A 20257-nucleotide genomic window follows, 5' to 3' on the forward strand; every position below is an offset into this window, starting at 1 on the left:
CCCCCGTTTGTACCTCGCTGGAATCACTTGCTTCCCTCTCTAGGTCTGGTCTAGGAATCTTTTTCACTCGGGATGCATGGATCCAGGTGGGGCTTTCCTCTGTCAGGACTGCTGTTCTGGTTACTGCTACGACCTCTGTCTCTGGACCGTAGGTAAAGTCTCCTGGGCTCTTGTTCCTGGGGAGCACCTTCACCACGACTCTGTCTCCGACTTTAAAGGGGTGTGTAGGTTCCTGTGGATTCAAAGGGTTTTTACAAACAACCTCATGTTCAATTTCATTCAGTTTTGTTATCAGGGACCTGACATACTCTTCTCTGATAAGTTCTAGATCTCCCTCCTGTATTACTAATGGTTTCTTAGCCCAAGGTGTAGGGAAGGGCCTACCCATTAATATTTCAAAGGGGGAGTAACCCAAAGTCTTTTGTGGTGTCATTCTAATTTCTGCCAAGATAATGGGAAGGACTTGCTTCCATTTGTGGAAGGTGCCTCCTGTGGCCTTCCTAAGCTTGTCTTTGAGGGTCCTATTCATGCGTTCTACGACCCCTGAACTTTGCGGGTGATACGGGATGTGGAACTTCCATTCCACCTGCAGGGCCTTTACCAAGGCCTGTGTAATTTTTGCTGTAAAGGCGGAGCCTTTATCACTATTGATTTGCAATGGGCACCCCCATCTGGGGATGATTTCCTGAGTTAGGATCCTAGCAACTGTCTTTGCATCCTCAGATTTAGTGGGGAATACCTCTGGCCATCGAGAGAACATGTCTACAATGACCAGGGCATATTCCTGTTTACCAGTACCTGGGATATGGGTGAAGTCAATTTGCAGGTGTGTAAAGGGTGTGGTGGGGTATTCAAGATGCTGATGTTTTGCCTTGTCAGGGTTGTTGGGGTTGTTTCGCAGGCAAGTGATGCATCTACTGACATACTGATCTACTAATGACTTGGCATCCGTGACATAGAAATCATTACGTAAGAGTAAGGTAGTTGTTGCCTTACTGTGGTGTCCTATGCCATGGTAGTGGGCAATAAACAAGGGTGCACTGGACTGGGGTATACAAGGTTTCCCCTCTTTGCAGATTAATCCTGTTTTAGGATTCTTCTGCAAAACTGGGTAAGTCCAGTCAGCTAGGTCGGCATTGGAGGCTGAGGCCTGTAACTGGGTGATCAGGTAATGGTTGTCGAGAGCTGGGGGGGTCATGATGGTCATGTGGGCCTGAGTGATGGGCTGTGAGGCTGCATGTTTGGCAGCAGAGTCAGCAAGGGCATTTCCAAGGGAGACTGCATCCTTCCCCCCGGTGTGTGCCCTGCAATGGAGGATTGCAATGTCAGAGGGTAAGGTTATGGCATGCAGAAGGTCAGAGATGAGTTGGGCATGTGATATGCCTTTTCCATCAGCTCCAAGGAAACCACGGCGTTGCCAAATGACCCCATGGTCATGCACGACGCCGTACCCGTATTTGGAGTCAGTGTAGATGGTGACTGGTTTATTCCGGTAAAGGTGACAAGCCCTTGTGAGAGCAATGAGCTCTGCAGCCTGTGCTGACTGGTAAGGAATAGGCTGCGCTTCCAGAATAATGTCAGGGAGAGTGACAATAGCATAACCCGCTTGGTACGTGGTGTCATTGGGTCTGCTACAGGAACCATCTACAAAAATGACATCCGCGTCGGGGACAGGGACAGGGGACATGTCCAGTCTGGGGGATGTTTCTGACTCAATGGAGGCCGAGCAGTCATGGGGTTCAGGAGGGTGGTCTTCAGGACCTTTGAGCCCCAGTAGAGCGTTGAGAATGGGTGCAGGACCTGAAGAGTTGGTGGCATACTTAATGGTGAGTGAGGGGTTGTTCAAAAGGAGAACCTCATATCCACTAAGGCGCTGAGCTGACATGTGTTGTGTGTGTAACCCTTTTAAAATGGTTAGAACATCATGAGTGGTGTGAAGTATTGTTGTGTGGCCTAGGGTGAGTGTGGTGGCCATTTCAGTTACCATTGCACAGGCTGCAAGTGCCCTGAGGCAAGCAGGCATACCTTGCACAGTGACAGGCATTACTTTGGAAAAAAATGCCACTGGGCGCAACTTTCCTCCATGAAACTGTGTGAGCACCCCCGCCATGGTTTTACAATTGTCCCTTGCAAACAAATGAAAAGGTAGTACATAGTTGGGGAGGCCAAGTGCCGGACTTTTCATTAACATACACTTTAAGCTCTCATATGCAGTTAACATTTCCTGTGACCATTGTACAGTGTTAGGTTTGTCTTTCAGTGTGGCTTGTCTCAAGATGTTATCATAATAGGAACAATCAGATATCCACTGTCTGCAGTAATTTACCATACCCAGAAAAGACAGCAGTTCTCTCTGGGTAGTTGGGGTGACCAGGCCCAATACAGACTGAATGCGCTGTGGACTGACTTTCCTTTCCCCCTGAGTGAGCACAAAACCTAAGTAATCCACATGCTTCTTACACCATTGCATTTTTGTTTTGGACACCTTGTGTCCACATTCACAGAGCCAGTTTAACAGTGATATACCATCCTCCCGGCAGGCCTCCTCAGTTTGACTACAGAGCAGCAGATCATCTGCATACTGTAGCAGGACTGAACCATGGTGAGGTTGCCAGGGCCCCAATGTGGCCTGGAGTACAATGCTATACACAACAGGTGCGTCAATGTAGCCCTGGGGTAAACGACACCAGGTGAGTTGCTTGCCCTCAAAAGAAAATGCAAAAAGTAACTGTGTCTGTGCATCCACTGGAATGCTAAAAAATGCATTTTTTAAATCAATCACAGAAAAAATTGCAGCATCTGCAGGGATAGCTGAAATGAGTGAGTTAATGTCAGGTACAATGGGTGCTATAGGCACAATGAGTTGGTTAATTGCCCTGAGGTCTTGTACAAACCTTACACTACCATCTGACTTAGCAACAGGGTTGACTGGTGTGCAGTAAGGTGAGATTATGTGTCTGAGAATGCCTTGTTGGAGAAACTGTTGTATCATTGGTCTAAGACCTTCAACCTTCTCTTGTGACAAGGGGTATTGCTTTTGATAGACAGGTTGTGTGTCAGGTTTCAGGGTTGCTCTATATGGTGTGCAAGGAATGAGGCCAGTGTCATAGGGACCCTCCGACCATAGAGCAGGGTTTACTTTGTCAAAATCAGGTGTAATGTCTGTTGCTTCCCACACCGGTAGGTGTGGGGACTCGACCTCCAGGCCACTGCTAGTGGGTGAAGGGAGAATGGAGATTTCGAGTTTGCTAAGAAGATCCCTTCCCAGAAGATTAATTGGACATTCAGGTATTACAGTGAAATTGTGTTAACCCATATACGTGCCTCCCGTGGTTCTGACACTAAGGGCATCTGTCAGGTAAGCATCTGTGGGTATCCCATTGATTCCCATTGAAGGAGCAGTCTTTTCCAAATGACCATCGTACAGGTCGACACACAAAACACTAGTAGTTGCCCCGCTATCCACCAGGAAAGGGATTGCTCTCTTTCCTATAATCAAGGTTAGTAGCGGTGGGTCCTTCCAGTGTCTGGTGAGTTGGGCAAAGGCTGGGATACCCTCCTCCGGGCCCCGTCAGTGGGAGGGATCCCGCCAGTCAACCCGGAATCGGACATGATCCTGAAAGGGGTTGTTGTGTGACTGTCGGGGATGATCCCGGGAGGGAGCCGGAGCTTGGGGCTGTCGGTGGTTTTGTGGGGGACAAGGGCAATCCCTTGCCCAGTGATCGTCCCTTCCACAGTTGAAGCAGGAGGTTTGTTTCCTGCTGGCAGAGTCAGGGGGGTGGGGTGGCCTGGCTTGTGGGTTTTGATATCGGGCTGGATTGCGGGGTGGGCCAGTAAAGTGCTGCTGGCGTCTATCTCCCCGGTTTCTCTGATTTTGGTAATTATGAGTTGGGGCATTCTGCAAGGGTTTTTTAACATCAAAGCATCCTGCAGCTTCCTTTTCATATAAGTGCTTTTCAAATTCCTTAATATTATCAGAGGTCCAGGAAGAAACAGCTTGCTTAACAGGGACCATAACAGATGGCAACAAGTTATTTACAAAGGTAGAAATTAGTAAATGGTCTGTATCTACAAGAGTAAGACCTGCATCTTCAGACCAACACTTTTTAAACCTCTTCCAAAACTCAGTGACAGTTTCAGTGGGCTTTTGTTTACATGCTACGGCAATAGGAAGAGAAGCTCGGGTTTTAAAAATCTCTTTCATATGGGTCTCAATTTCCTTCCACATCGCCTTTACACCATCCCCAGTATTGAGAGGGTAGCGAACGGCATCGTTAAGGATGGTAGGAGTGTTTATGGTGGGAATCTTTTTCCAATCCCACCCGTTGTAATGGTCTATAACCCCATCTATGATCAGCTTCATATCTTCTTGAGTATAGCTGCGTCCTGTGCAAGCCTTTTTCAAGTAAGCTATGCAGCCGTCAGGTGCAACAGTGGGTTTGGGACAGTTCTTAACAATTCTGTCTAAATCCTCTATTTCAATGGGTTTCTTTAACAACTGATCCCCTACTGTCATAAAGGGCAGGTGTGTAGCGACACCGCTGGCACCAGCACTGTTTTCAAGGAAACCAGTGCCGGATCGCGTTATGGAGGGGGTAAGAGGGTGGTTAATGACAACAGTTGAGTCAGCATTACGGCGGGAGGTGATTTGTTTGCTAGGAGTCTGGACTGTAGTTTCAAGCTGGGTTACATATATTTGATCATGGCCTGAGCGGCCACCACCTTCAGTAGGAATGTCAGGGTCGCTACCCACAACAGCTGCGTCAGGGGCACTAGGGGCGGGGGTGGTTACGCCTGTGTGGAGGGTACTGTCAGGGGGGGCTGTTTCTCCTTCAGAGCCTCCTGAGCCTCCTTCCCCTCCTCCTCCTCCCCCTCCTCCTTGCATTGGCATTCGTGACAAAGCAATTGCAGCTAAAAGATCTGTGTCCTTTAAGGAGGGATATAGGGGAGTGTAAGGCGGGGGAGAAGAATTTTTCAGAAACTTGTTGCTTCTAAATTCCTCAGCTTTATGCAGTCTGGAAGTTACAGATTTTATTCTACGCTGTTTCTGCTTGATATTCTTGTCATACCAATGAGGTGCTATCGTGAGCCATTGCTCTCCTCCAGCACGCATATATGTCATGTCCCATTGTGGGTCATGATCATACCATGGCCAGGCTTCCTTGTCTTCCAGACAAAGACCTTTGACCATGTCCATATAAAAGGGATAATTAATACCGTCACGGGGGAATGGACTGGGGCTGCCAACTTTCTCTGTCCATCCTGCTAAGTTATCCACCCAAGGGTTAACTAAATAATAATCTGTGGTGGAGTTACGGGCAACATACTCTTTACATGTCTCCCCTGGTAAAGGTGGAGGATAAATGACTGTTTTACTCTGACCCCCTCCCATAGTAAACAATACAATCTACACCAGCTTTCTACGCAATTTCCACAACAACTTACAACAACTGTCTATGCAATATCACAACAAAAATGCAGTTTAAAAAAAAACCTTCTATACAATTTCACAACAAAAAGACTTTCTATGCAATTTCACAACAAAAAAAAAATGCAATTTACAAAAACTTTCTATGCATGCATTAGCTAACACCAGTTAATTAGTCATTGACAATATCACAATATTATCTGTATAATGAGAACATGAAATCTTTTGACGGGTACGCTTACCTTCGTACAAGATGTCAGAAAAATACAGCGTTTTAAACAGGAAGCAAGAAAAGAGTTTTGAGTAAAGATATCTGGCAGACGAAAACTTACCAGCCGTCTGAACCAAATATAAGAACTTATCTCACTACAACATACAAGAATATATATATAGACGATCAGATCGAGGTATAGTCTACGTTATGTATAGACCCCAGGTCTATATATTTTTTTTTTTAAGTATCCCAGATACTAACGTCTTTGGAGAATTGCGCTTGGACTCCTGGTCCTTTCTCAGACGTATCTTTAAGTCCCAGACATTAAAGATTCTATGGTATCCCTGATACCTGTTTTATGTTTTTACATAAAACTTCGTAATATTAAGTCCCGGACTTAAATATTACCTTGTCACGTGTTCCCGGAACACTGACACGGATTCAGCTTCAGTGTATGACCGCAATCCTGTATGGCAAAGATAGACAATAAATTCTCTATTTTTACCATTCAGGGACGATCACTGAATCCCGGACATAGAGCTCCCAGCTGAAAGGATCCCTACCTCTCTTTGATTACCTCGATGTGATGGCCACTGACGTCAGTGAGAGCAATCCTTAACGTTACAGATAATACACGACACCATGTAGTTAAGAATCACTCTGCGTTTATTGTTCATAACAATGGTATATAAGGCATCATTGTCTAGGGAGGGATTGGAATGTCCAGGGAGGGGTAGGCAAAAGTAAATACTTTATTGGTTTAACTTTACTGCATAGGAGGGATAAAACAGGCTACATGGGGGGGATGTAGGATACAGCCTAGTACTTCATCTAGGGGTGGTGATTTCACACAGTTCCCAACAAACTATGGGTGGAGCTATATTTATTTTATGCAATGCAAGCTAAATCCAAGGCAAAAGAAAAAGAAACAATATTTACACAATGCACAATGACAGAGGAGATTTAACCCTTCACAGGTATATAAGTTCTGAACGTCAATAGTGACCAAAAGACAATTAGTAGGAACTGTAGTGATGGTTGATAATTTATTGAGGAGAGATGTAGTGTCCTTTAAGCAGTGGTCAACAGCCTGAATACACGGTTGTAAGAAATAGTCCAAAAAGATGGATACTTTTTGAAAAAGAGACCCCCCTCACGGAGATTATAAGGCATGCAGGGGGACACTGGCTGTTTTTATGTATTTTTGGTACCGTATACAAGATTGGTACGACGGGAAATTTGGTGGTCATAGCTTCGCATTGAGAGGATGATAACAAGCCTTCCTGCATGGCTTTTGTTAAAACAGCATCCAATTCTTTTTTAAAGATATTTGTTGGATCAGAATGAAGCTTACGGTAAGTTGCAGAGTCAGATAATTGTCGATCCAATTCAGAAATGTAATCAGAGATGTTCTGTATTACGATGGCTCCCCCCTTATCCGCCGGGCGGATAACGATGTCGTCGTATTTGCTTAGATTGTTTAAAGCATGCCATTCTGCCTTCGTGAGATTAGAATGAGGAGGTTTTTCTTGTTTAATTGCAAGTTGTACTTGATGATTGACCGTTCTTGTAAAAGCTTTAATGGATTGGTTCTGAGAAACTGGGTCAAATTTGGATTTGGCTTTTAATGCCGGTGGTAGTGTAGTGGTGGTGGATAAACTGGAAGGATTTTGTGCAAAGTACTCTTTTAGGCGGAGTTGTCGTTCCAGTTTGTATTGTTCCACCTTCCAGGTGTAGGGGTCAAATCTTGTTGTAGGGACGAAATTGAGTCCTTTCGAAAGAACCTGCAATTCAGTAGGGGCAAATTGACGATTTGAGAGGTTGAAAATCATCTCCTTTTGGAGTAAGTTGTTTTCCTTCCTTGCCGTCCTCTGGCATTGCCCGCCCCTCCTCGTGATCTTGCGCTTGGGTTGGCAGTTTGTGTCCGCGTGCGTGCTCCTAAAGGGGGAAGGCATGTACTAGGATGTTCTGTGTCAGTTTCACTTGCTGAAGATGTGCCCTCTGTAGACGTGTCGGTTTCCAACTGGTTTATATTAAATCGGTTATACTGCCATCTTCTAGGTGGCCGGTTGGTTGTAGGTGTGCCAGAAACCCATGGATACACTTGTCGTTTGACGTAATCATTATTCACAGTGTCCAGTTTATTCCTCTTGTATGCGATGAGATCTTTTTGATATTTATCGAGTTGAAGGGTTAATTTTTTGTACCAGTTGGTAGAGGTATCAGATTGTAAAGTTGCTTTATGTGATTTTTCAAAGATCTCAATCTGGTTACGTGTGGTCTCAAGCTCTCGGGTGACTTCTTCAATAACTAATAAAATTAAATCGTATGAGCATTTGTTTAAAAAGGACATCCATTTTTTACAAAAAGCTACATTAAATCTCCCAATTGTGGGTATGTTCGTTATACGGAATCCCCGGGGTATTTTACCTTGTCAGTGGTAATCTGACAATGGGGGTAATTCCAAGTTGATCGCAGCAGGATTTTTGATAGCAATTGGGCAAAACCATGTGCACTGCAGGGGAGGCAGATATAACATGTGCAGAATGTGTTAGATTTGGGTGGGTTATTTTATTTCTGTGCAGGGTAAATACTGGCTGCTTTATTTTTACACTGCAATTTAGATTGCAGATTGAACTCACCACACCCAAATCTAACTCTCTCTGCACATGTTATATCTGTCCCCCCTGCAGTGCACATGGTTTTGCCCAATTGCTAACACAAATCCTGCTGCGATTAACTTGGAATTACCCCCAATGTGACACCGTGATAATAGAAATCCTTCTCACGACGTTTTCATTTAAATAGTTCCCGGAATAAATTGATGTTCTCTGGCACACCGCCTGTAGCGATGAGGTCCTCCTTGAAACGGATATTAGTGGCATCAATGTCAGAATAACTGAACGTTTCTCCAGGTGTTAAGTCCACTGCAATACATAGCTCTTCTATGTCGGTGTCCGCATGTGTAGACATAATGGATTTAGGATAATACACAATACAACTAAAAAATGTGCTTGTAAGACCAAATAAGTGATAAAGTGTTCCAATAAAAGACAGTCCAGACGTATGAAAACTTTCCGGGAAAGGGTGCCTGTGATTAACCATGGACTGCAACAGCCCCAATGGTCATAAATGTATCAATGCTTATTGCACGGCACTCACTGTGTCCTCAGCTGGGGTTGAAGTTAACAAAGTAGCCGGTGCCTTCCAATGGTTACAGTCAGCGCTGTGTCCAATGATATATTCGGCGTGTAGGCGGCACTCACGGCATGAAATAAGACAACAGACGCAAGTCTGGGTTGCAAAATCAACGTTTCAATGTTAAGTGAACATTTTCGTCAGGATTAACAAGTATAACCGTGCCACTCACCTAAATACCCCCGTCTGATGGTCCATTGTGCCAGCGCCCGTCGCGTCTCGCTCGTTGAATGACGTAATGCTGAGGCGCCGGCTTCGGCGTCATGGAGCACCCAGACCGGAACACCTCTAAAAAGTGATCAACAAGAATTATCTCATGTGTAGAAATAAATCCGCAGTACAAGTCTAGACAACATATTATAAAATCCAATGGTTAATTGATAATAAACATAGAGCTGAGTGCTCGATGCTAAGAGGCGTTAATTGCACCATTTGTCTGACTTTAACTATTGAATGTAACACACGCTGATAGAACACATATTAAGAAACATGTATACATAATGACAATCACATTGTAACAAATGCTGTCCAAATAGAATCAGCGCATCAAAGATGAAATGATATATGGTGTAGTAAAGAAAAATATTGATGTATATCAATGGATGATGGAGATAATACAGTGTTTAGAGACGTGTATAGTAAAAATGATACAGCTCACTGACTAAATGAATGCAGATAACCCTGCATGGTCGTTAAGCCCACGGGGGGACAGGGTGTCTAACAAAAATATCCATATAGCTTCTGCTTTCAATAAAAGTTGGCCACGATCACCGCCTCTCTTAAGGGGTGGGATGTGGTCAATTATGCGATGCCGCAAAACTGCAATGGAGTGTTTAGCTTGTAAAAAGTGTCGTGCTACAGGTTGGTCGCTCCGACCTATTGTTAAGGCTGCTCGGATGGATGTACGGTGTCCTGCCAGTCTCTCTTTAAACATGCAATCAGTCTTGCCGACATAGTGAAGCCCGCAGGGGCAACTTAGGAGATAGACTACAAACCGTGTGGTGCATGTCACTCGATGTCTGATCTTGAATTTTTTCCCGTAAATGGATGACAGAAAGTGTCTCCTATTAGCATATGGCTGCATGTAGTGCAGCCTAAGCATTTGAAACATCCTGGGCATGAGGATTTGAGAAAAGTGGTAGTTTCAGTTTTTTTAGTGCCTACAATCATAGGAGGTCATTCCGAGTTGTTCGCTCGCAAGGCGATTTTAGCAGAGTTGCTCACGCTAAGCCGCCGCCTACTGGGAGTGAATCTTAGCTTCTTAAAATTGCGAACGAAAGATTCGCAATATTGCGATTACAAACTTCTTAGCAGTTTCTGAGTAGCTTCAGACTTACTCGGCATCTGCGATCAGTTCAGTGCTTGTCGTTCCTGGTTTGACGTCACAAACACACCCAGCGTTCGCATAGACACTCCTCCGTTTCTCCAGCCACTCCCGCGTTTTTCCCAGAAACGGTAGCGTTTTTTCCCACACGCCCATAAAACGTTCAGTTTCCGCCCAGAAATACCCATTTCCTGTCAATCACATTACGATCGCCGGAGCGAAGAAAAAGCCGTGAGTAAAAATACTATCTTCATAGCAAAATTACTTGGCGCAGTCGCAGTGCGGATATTGCGCATGCGCACTAAGCGGAAAATCACTGCGATGTGATTAAATTTACCGAGCGAACGACTCGGAATGAGGGCCATAGTTTTAACCACCATAAACTTAACACCTTGTCTAATACACGCATTATGCCAGCTTATAAGAGAGGAAAAAATATACGTGATATGGTGGTTAAAACTATGATTGTAGGCACTAAAAAAACTCAAACTACCACTTTTCTCAAACCCTTATGCCCAGGATGTTTCAAATGCTTAGGCTGCACTACATGCAGCCATATGCTAATAGGAGACACTTTCTGTCATCCATTTACGGGGAAAAATTCAAGATCAGACATCGAGTGACATGCACCACACGGTTTGTAGTCTATCTCCTAAGTTGCCCCTGCGGGCTTCACTATGTCGGCAAGACTGATTGCATGTTTAAAGAGAGACTGGCAGGACACCGTACATCCATCCGAGCAGCCTTAACAATAGGTCGGAGCGACCAACCTGTAGCACGACACTTTTTACAAGCTAAACACTCCATTGCAGTTTTGCGGCATCGCATAATTGACCACATCCCACCCCTTAAGAGAGGCGGTGATCGTGGCCAACTTTTATTGAAAGCAGAAGCTAAATGGATATGTTTGTTAGACACCCTGTCCCCCCGTGGGCTTAACGACCATGCAGGGTTATCTGCATTCATTTAGTCAGTGAGCTGTATCATTTTTACTATACACGTCTCTAAACACTGTATTATCTCCATCATCCATTGATATACATCAATCTTTTTCTTTACTACACCATATATCATTTCATCTTTGATGCGCTGATTCTATTTGGACAGCATTTGTTACAATGTGATTGTCATTATGTATACATGTTTCTTAATATGTGTTCTATCAGCGTGTGTTACATTCAATAGTTAAAGTCAGACAAATGGTTCAATTAACGCCTCTTAGCATCGAGCACTCAGCTCTATGTTTATTATCAATTAACCATTGGATTTTATAATATGTTGTCTAGACTTGTACTGCGGATTTATTTCTACACATGAGATAATTCTTGTTTATCACTTTTTAGAGGTGTTCCGGTCCGGGTGCTCCATGACGCCGAAGCCGGCGCCTCAGCATTACATCATTCAACGAGCGAGACGCGACGGGCGCTGGCACCATGGACCATCAGACGGGGGTATTTAGGTGAGTGGCACGGTTATACTTGTTAATCCTGACGAAAATGTTCACTTAACATTGAAACGTTGATTTTGCAACCCAGACTTGCATCTGTTGTCTTATTTCATGCCGTGAGTGCCTCCTACACGCCGAATATATATATATATATATATATATATATATATATATATATATATATGGAAAAGGGAGTATTCGGCACTCCTATCACATTGAGTCAGTCAGCTTGCCGGGTGCCTTCCAAATGTATGGTGGCATATAAAGAAGTAGATAGGCGGCACTCACGGTCTCCTCAGAAACAACACTCAAGATCACTCAAGAATGGTAGCTTAACGTTTCGGTTTATTAAACCATCTTCAGAAGTATAAAAACACCTTTACAGAGTCTTACCTTTATACACAATACAAATACCGCCAGTGTCACGTCCTCGGCGCACCCGCCGGGACCACCTTCCGGTTGCGTCATCATACTGGGACACTGTTGTCCTGACGACGGCGCAATGCCGGTTAACGTGCTATTACCCATCACCATGACAATCTTTAAAAACAAAAACAAAACAAGACAGGAAGAACTCAGGAGCAGATACGTCAGTATATTTGTGTAAAAAACACATGCTGACTGAGATATCGACATAGCAACATATGTAATCAGATCCAATTCATGATTTTAACACTAATCAGCAACAAAAAATGAAATATAATGATTATAAATTACAAAAAGCATGTCAGTGATGAGGTCTCATTCAGGCCATTGGGAGACACCGTGCTTAATCGGTGAATCCAACGAACCTCTTTCTGTAATAATGTCCTATGTCGGTCACCACCCCGTTTAGAGAAAGGAACTTGCTCCGAAGCCGGCGCCTCAGCATTACGTCATTCAACGAGCGAGACTCGACGGGCCGCTGGCGCCATGGACCATCAGACGGGGGTATTTAGGTGAGTGGCACGGTTATACTTGTTAATCCTGACGAAAATGTTCACTTAACATTGAAACGTTGATTTTGCAACCCAGACTTGCATCTGTTGTCTTATTTCATGCCGTGAGTGCCGCCTACACGCCGAATATATATATATATTGAAAGAAGAGATTTCCCCAGGGAGCTGATGTTGTACTTTGGTATGTACAAGTTTTGTATAATAAAATATTCTTAAAAAAGAGAGATTGTTTATTTATTTATTTTGAAAACAATACATAAAACTGTTTACAATTTGCCCAGAATAACAATAAACAATGTTTGTACAGACGATAGTTGTGTTAAGGCCCATACACACTTGACGATAAAATGAACAACGTTGTTAATTTCAGCCCTCATCAACGACATCGCTCATTATATCGTCAAGTGTGTATGCATCCGACGACCACCGATGCGCGGCCCCGCGGGACGTTAACGACCCTCGCTTATCTGTGGAGCATGTATGCTCAATTTCCACTATGGTCGTTACCGACCAGAGACGTCGTTGAATGTGTATGGTGTGAAAGACCAACGACCAACAACCAAGCCACTGTTCACCAGCCCTGTTTCCAGCTCAATATTTTAATAAACTGTTCAGCTTGGATGCTTCAACGATGAATGGTCTATGGTCTTTCGTCTTTGGTCTTTTGTCTTTGGTCTTTCGTCTTTGGTCGTTGGTAGTGTGTATGCTCATGTCATTTGCTCAGCTGTTCAAGGGAAGTTCAAGGGAAGTCGTTAATGACGGTTGTTAACGACGTGTGCATCGTCAAGTGTGTATGGGCCTTAAGTTATTCAAACAACATCAAAATTATCTTCTTTGTAGAGATGTCAGAGAACAATGTGCTAACCCAACACGTTTCGTCCTACAGACTTCATCAGGGGTGTATTAATCAAAGAATCACAATATACAATGCCTGTGATACAGTACACCACACACGGTTATGCCTGTGACACATTATGACACACACCGCAATGCCGTTATACATTATGCCACACACTGCAATGACCCTGAGACATTATACCACATACCACAATGCCCGTGATATAGTATACCACACACCCTAGGGCGTAGCTACCATAGGTGCAGGGAGTGCAGCTGCTATGGGGCCCAGAGCTTAGAGGGGCCCACCTGCTCTGTCAAAGTTTCATGAATTATATACATTTTCACCATTGGCTGGTACATAGGGGCCCCTTACAAACTTTTGCCTTGGGGCCCTCAATATATCTAGTTATGTCCCTGGACTTGTTCATTGTAATTCAGTAAAAAAAGAACTGGAGGGCATTATAATTTTACATAATATGAACTACGGCACTGTAATGTAGCACGATATGTAGTAGAGGCACTATGTTTTGGCACAATATGTAGCAGGGGCACTATAGTGTGGCACAATATGTAGTAGAGGCACATAGTGCACAATATGTAGTAGTGGCACTGTAATGTAGCACGATATGTAGTAGAGGCACTATGTTGTGGCACAATATGTATCAGGGGCACTATAGTGTGGCCCAATATGTACTAGAGGCACTATAGTGTGGCACAATATGTAGTAGAGGCACTATAGTGTGGCACAATATGTAGTAGAGGCACTATAGTGTGGCACAATATGTACTAGAGGCACTATAGTGTGGCACAATATGTACTAGAGGCACTATAGTGTAGCACAATATGTAGTAGAGGCACTATAGTGTGGCACAATATGTAGTAGAGGCACTATAGTGTGGCACAATATGTAGTAGAGGCACTAGCACTATAGTGCGGCACAATATGTAGTAGAGGCACTATAGTGTGGCACAATATGTAGTAGAGGCACTATAGTTTGGCACAATATGTAGTAGAAGCACTATAGTGCGGCAAAATATGTAGTAGATGCACTAGCACTATAGTGCGGCACAATATGTAGTAGAGGCACTATAGTGTGGCACAATATGTAGTAGAGACACTATAGTGTGGCACAATATGTAGTAGAGGCACTATAGTGTGGCACAATATGTAGTAGAGGCACTATAGTGTGGCACAATATGTAGTAGAGGCACTATAGTGTGGCACAATATGTAGTAGAGGCACTATAGTGTGGCACAATATGTAGTAGAGGCACTATAGTGTGACACAATTTGTAATAGAGGCACTATAGTGTGGCACAATATGTAGTAGAGGCACTATAGTGTGGCACAATATGTAGTAGAGGCACTATAGTGTGGCACAATATGTAGTAGAGGCACTAGCACTATAGTGCGGCACAATATGTAGTAGAGGCACTATAGTGTGGCACAATATGTAGTAGAGGCACTATAGTGTGGCACAATATGTAGTAGAAGCACTATAGTGCGGCAAAATATGTAGTAGATGCACTAGCACTATAGTGCGGCACAATATGTAGTAGAGGCACTATAGTGTGGCACAATATGTAGTAGAGACACTATAGTGTGGCACAATATGTAGTAGAGGCACTATAGTGTGGCACAATATGTAGTAGAGGCACTATAGTGTGGCACAATATGTAGTAGAGGCACTATAGTGTGGCACAATATGTAGTAGAGGCACTATAGTGTGGCACAATATGTAGTAGAGGCACTATAGTGTGACACAATTTGTAATAGAGGCACTATAGTGTGGCACAATATGTAGTAGAGGCACTATAGTGTGGCACAATATGTAGTAGAGGCACTATAGTGTGGCACAATATGTAGAAGAGGCACTATAGTGTGGCACAATATGTAGTAGAGGCACTATAGTGTGGCACAATATGTAGTAGAGGCACTATAGTGTGGCACAATATGTAGTAGAGGCACTATAGTGTGGCACAATATGTAGTAGAGGCACTAGCACTATAGTGCGGCACAATATGTAGTAGAGGCACTATAATGTAGCACAATATGAACTGGGGCACTAATGTGACACAATATGAACAATATGTCATAATGCGAATTGGGAGTACTAGGGCACTATTATGATGCATAACATTAACTAAGACTACTTTGGTTCAGAAAATGCACTAGGTTACTTTTATTGTGCATAAAATTAACAGCTGCTGTGGAAAGGTGTCTCTCTAGAAGCATTGAGACAGGGGCACTTTTAAAATGCTTCTATTGGGCCCACAAGTTCTGGCTACGCCCCTGCACACACCGTAATGTCTGTGACACATTATGACACACACTGCAATGTCCCTAATATGTTATGCCACACACCGCAATGCCCATTACACATTAAGCCCTACAGTAAGGCTTCTAATTACTTTTAAATTACCTGCTCGTTGCCAGGGGTTCCATGCTCTTGGTTCCATGCACGGTGCCAGGGGTTTTAATGCTCAGGGTGTCATGCCCATTGCCAGGGGTTTCATGTGCTGGGTGTCAAGCTCATTGCCAGGGGGTTCATGCATTGGGTGTCATGCTCATTGCTAGTGGGTAATGCTTGTTGCCAGATATTTCATTAGCTTGGTGTAGTGTTTGTTACCAGGGGGTAATGCTTGTTGCTAGGGGTGTGCCCCCAGTGCCAAACATGCCCCCCCCCCCCCCACTGTCAGCTACACATGCTTCCCCCACTCACCGCTGCACTGCTGTGCTGTGTGGGAGTCCGGGAAGGAGGGCACAGCGCACGCCTCTCCTGTGTCCGTCCTGTGTCTCCGGCAGCTGCAGCGTTGCTGTCAAATGAAGCACCGGTTCGTGAGCTAATCAGAGCTCGCGGATCGGCAGCTGTTTCTCCTGATTGGCTGCCGGTCCGTGAGCTATGATTGGCTCACGAACCTGTGCTTCATTTGCCAGACACGCTGCCGCCGGAGACACAGTATGGAAACTGTGGTGGGGAGGAGCTGAGATAGTGTCTCCTCCTTCCCCATTGGAGGGGCACTCAGCATCTGTCAGCAGCAGCATGGCGTCTGGGAGGAGGAGGCACACAATAGTGGAGGAGATGGAAGAACAGCCCTCTTCCCTCTCCGGCTGGGAAACCTTCTCCCTAGTCGTGCTGCTGCTGCGTTGTTGTTAAAAGGAAGAATATGAGGGGTACTGGCAGCGGGCTCAGTGCTGGTGGCAGTAGCGGCGGTATACAATTAGTCAGAGTGACTCACTGTAATGCTGATGGTTGTTGGCCCCTTCAGTGTGGTGGGGCCCCAGTGCAATGCACTGGCTGCACCACCGCAAGTTCCACCACTGTCTCTGTGTGATTAAGGGGCAGACAGATCTTGGCCAGTTCTCTATGGGCTAGATTCAAAGGTTGGTCGCGCCGGCGGCCACTAGATGGTGCCTGATGGAGCAATTCAATTGTATGAATGGCCGCCAGCACTGACATTTCTCCTCACAGCCTCCCATGCTATTAAGCAGAAATGCACGAAAAGTGACCCGTTTGGGAACCTAAATTGGACTATTCGTGTTGCACCCATTAGTTTGGTCGGGTTTAGCAGCTTTACGCAGATAATCCAACCTTTGTTAGCGTGATCAGCACAAAAAAACAATTGAATTGCAATCCGCGATATCTTGTCACTTTAGATAGGAGATTGGGCTCGCAAAACAATTGAATTCTAGCCTAATGTCTGAGAAACAGGTGTTTCTTAGTGGTGACAAGTTAGCAACAATATGAACATATCCAAAAGAACTGTTCTGTGGGAGTGTTTTGAGCTTGTAGCCAGAGTTATGTCCTAGTCTGAGTTGTGTGTATGTCTATTTCCTGCACCCAGCAGGACTGTCTTATCAGCATTGTAGGCCCTGGGCAAAGCAATGCACTGGGACCCCTGTCCACCTATTCACGGGCATAAATAAATAAAATAATAATTTGCTTCTCTTGTGGTCCCACACCATCTCTCCACATGCTGCCATACAGTAATTGGCTATCAACACTCTGGTTGATAGCTCCAGCTTTCCAGCAATCAGCATGCTGACAGCCATTTACTTGAAGGCCCCTAGAATTGTGAGGCCCTGGGCAGCTGCCCATTGTGCCTATATGTTAAGATGGTCCTGACACCCAGTATGGGGAGGGTGTAAGTGCCAATGTTATTGGTGATGGCTGTGACTGCAGATGGAAAACAAGTAGAAAGCTCCTGTATGCTCATAAAACATGTGTATACTCACATCAGCGTACCACACCACATGTGGAAAGCTGCACAGAAACAACTAATAGAGGCGTGCTTCAGTGTGGGGGTGTGCCACGAGCGCTGATGGAGACCTGCAATGTGTCACGTGACCAGGGAGTGCAATGTAGTGTAAAGAGACCGGAGCTCAGTCAGCAACAGCAGCAGGGAGAGGAAGAGAAGACACGGAGATGCAGATAGGAGAATCAATGGACACTGAAGCTTAGTGTAGTAATGGGAGAGTGACAGTGAGTAGGGTTGAGACAGGGTCCTAGCACTCAGACCTATCCCCCTGTGTGCCTCCCCAGCCATTCCCCTCATGGCACATCACTGATATATATACATATAATCTACTTGTTTTGATTTTTGTCATCCGAGTTCTGAATGACTGCTCATTGGTTTATGACAATAAGAAATGACCTAATGCAGATCCCTCATCTCCCATCAGGTTATGGTACTGTGCTCTGACCTCCTCCTGCTGTGATGATCTCCGCTCTGTTCTTACTACAACCCGCTCTCTGACCAGACTGAACCTGTCAGGGAATAAACTAGAGGACTCTGGAATAAAAATTCTGTGTGAGGGACTGAGACATCCAGACTGTGCCCTGCAGGATCTGAAGTAAGTGCAGTAATATATCTCTCATATCAGTACAGACATGGGGCATAAGAGACAGAATCACAGAAAATTACTTATTACCATTTCCTTTTTAGATCATCCAAGTATAAATATCAGGAACTATTTGCTTTATGTAACTGGTGTTAGTGGTGTATCCTCCCTGGTTATGGGGTGTATAGTTCACACAAGCTCATGACTCAGGTGTCTCTGGTGCCAGCTTCTGACCTCTGCAGACTATTCTGTAAGTGCCCGTCTTGTTAATGGATGGTAGGCAGGGCCGGCTCTAGGCATGTTCGAATAGAGCGGCCGCGCAGGGCGCCACCCTTAATGGGCGCCGCGCGCTGGCGCCGCCATATTCGACGCTGGAGCCGGCCCTGTGTGTGCAGCGTTGTCCCGTCCGTGTGTGCGCTATGCGCGCTGCGCGGCGCCGGTGTCTGATGTCACACACCGGCGCCGCACATAGCACACACAAGTGCCCGCCCACCCGGACCCTCACTCGGACCCTCACTCTCCCGCCCGCACTCCCGCCAGCACTCCCGCCAGCACTCCTCCTCCCCCTCTCAGCGCCTCAGGTATTTGGTGGGGGGGGGGGTCGCACATTTATGGATGGCACTGTGGGGGCATTTATCTGGCACTGTGGGGGGCATTTCTGGCACACTGGGGGCATATCTGGCTCTGTGGGGGCATTTCTGGCACTGTGGGGGGCATATCTGGCACTGTGGGGGCATTTATCTGGCACTGTGGGGGCATTTATCTGGCACTGTGGGGGCATTTATCTGGCACTGTGGGGGGCATTTCTGGCACACTGGGGGCATATCTGGCTCTGTGGGGGCATTTCTGGCACTGTGGGGGGCATATCTGGCACTGTGGGGGCATTTATCTGGCACTGTGGGGGCATTTATCTGGCACTGTGGGGGCATTTATCTGGCACTGTGGGGGCATTTCTGGCAATGTGGGGGCATTTCTGGCAATGTGGGGGCATTTCTGGCACTGTGGGGGCATATCTGGAACACTGGGGGCATATCTGGCACACGGGGGACATATCTGGAACACTGGGGGCATATCTGGCACACTGGGGGCATATCTGGCACTCTGTGGGCATATCTGGCTCTGTGGGGGCATTTCTGGCACTGTGGGGGGCATATCTGGCACTGTGGGGGCATTTATCTGGCACTGTGGGGGCATTTATCTGGCACTGTGGGGGCATTTCTGGCAATGTGGGGGCATTTCTGGCACCGTGGGGGCATATCTGGAACATTGGGGGCATATCTGGCACACTGGGGGCATATCTGGCTCTGTGGGGGCATTTCTGGCACTGTGGGGGGCATAACTGGCACTGTGGGGGCATTTATTGGGCACTGTGGGGGCATTTATCGGGCACTGTGGGGGCATTTATCTGGCACTGTGCGGGCATTTCTGGCAATGTGGGGGCATTTCTGGCACCGTGGGGGCATATCTGGAACACTGGGGGCATATCTGGCACACTCAGGGCATATCTGGCTCTGTGGGGGCATTTCTGGCACTGTGGGGGGCATATTTGGCACTGTGGGGGCATTTATCTGGCACTGTGGGGGCATTTATTGGGCACTGTGGGGGCATTTATTGGGCACTGTGGGGGCATTTATCTGGCACTGTGGGGGCATTTATCTGACAATGTGGGGGCATTTCTGGCACCGTGGGGGCATTTCTGGCACCATGGGGGCATTTCTGGCACCGTGGGGGGCATTTATTTGGCACTGTGGGGGCATATCTGGCACTGTGGGGGCATATCTGGCACTGTGGGGGCATTTATCTGGCACTGTGGGGGCATTTATCTGGCACTGTGGGGGCATTTCTGGCAATGTGGGGGCATTTCTGGCACCGTGGGGGCATTTCTGGACCCGTGGGGGCATATCTGGAACACTGGGGGCATATCTGGCACACTAGGGGCATATCCGGCACACTGGGGGCATATCTGGCTCTGTGGGGGCATTTCTGGCACTGTGGGGGGCATATCTGGCACTGTGGGGGCATTTATC

At 45.9% G+C, this 20257-nt stretch overlaps 1 protein-coding gene across 1 annotated transcript in view; it reads left to right on the plus strand.

Moving 5' to 3' along the window:
• LOC135057154 (NACHT, LRR and PYD domains-containing protein 3-like) overlaps window positions 1-20257 on the plus strand; it is a 192243-nt gene that overhangs the window by 153269 nt on the left and 18717 nt on the right. The window contains exon 7 of the mRNA XM_063963053.1: window positions 18072-18242. Coding sequence (XP_063819123.1) covers window positions 18072-18242 — 171 coding nt within the window. The remainder of the gene's footprint in view (window positions 1-18071; window positions 18243-20257) is intronic.

The sequence above is a fragment of the Pseudophryne corroboree genome, chromosome 3 (assembly GCF_028390025.1).
Source record: "Pseudophryne corroboree isolate aPseCor3 chromosome 3, aPseCor3.hap2, whole genome shotgun sequence".
In the NCBI taxonomy this organism is placed as follows: Eukaryota; Metazoa; Chordata; class Amphibia; order Anura; family Myobatrachidae; genus Pseudophryne; species Pseudophryne corroboree.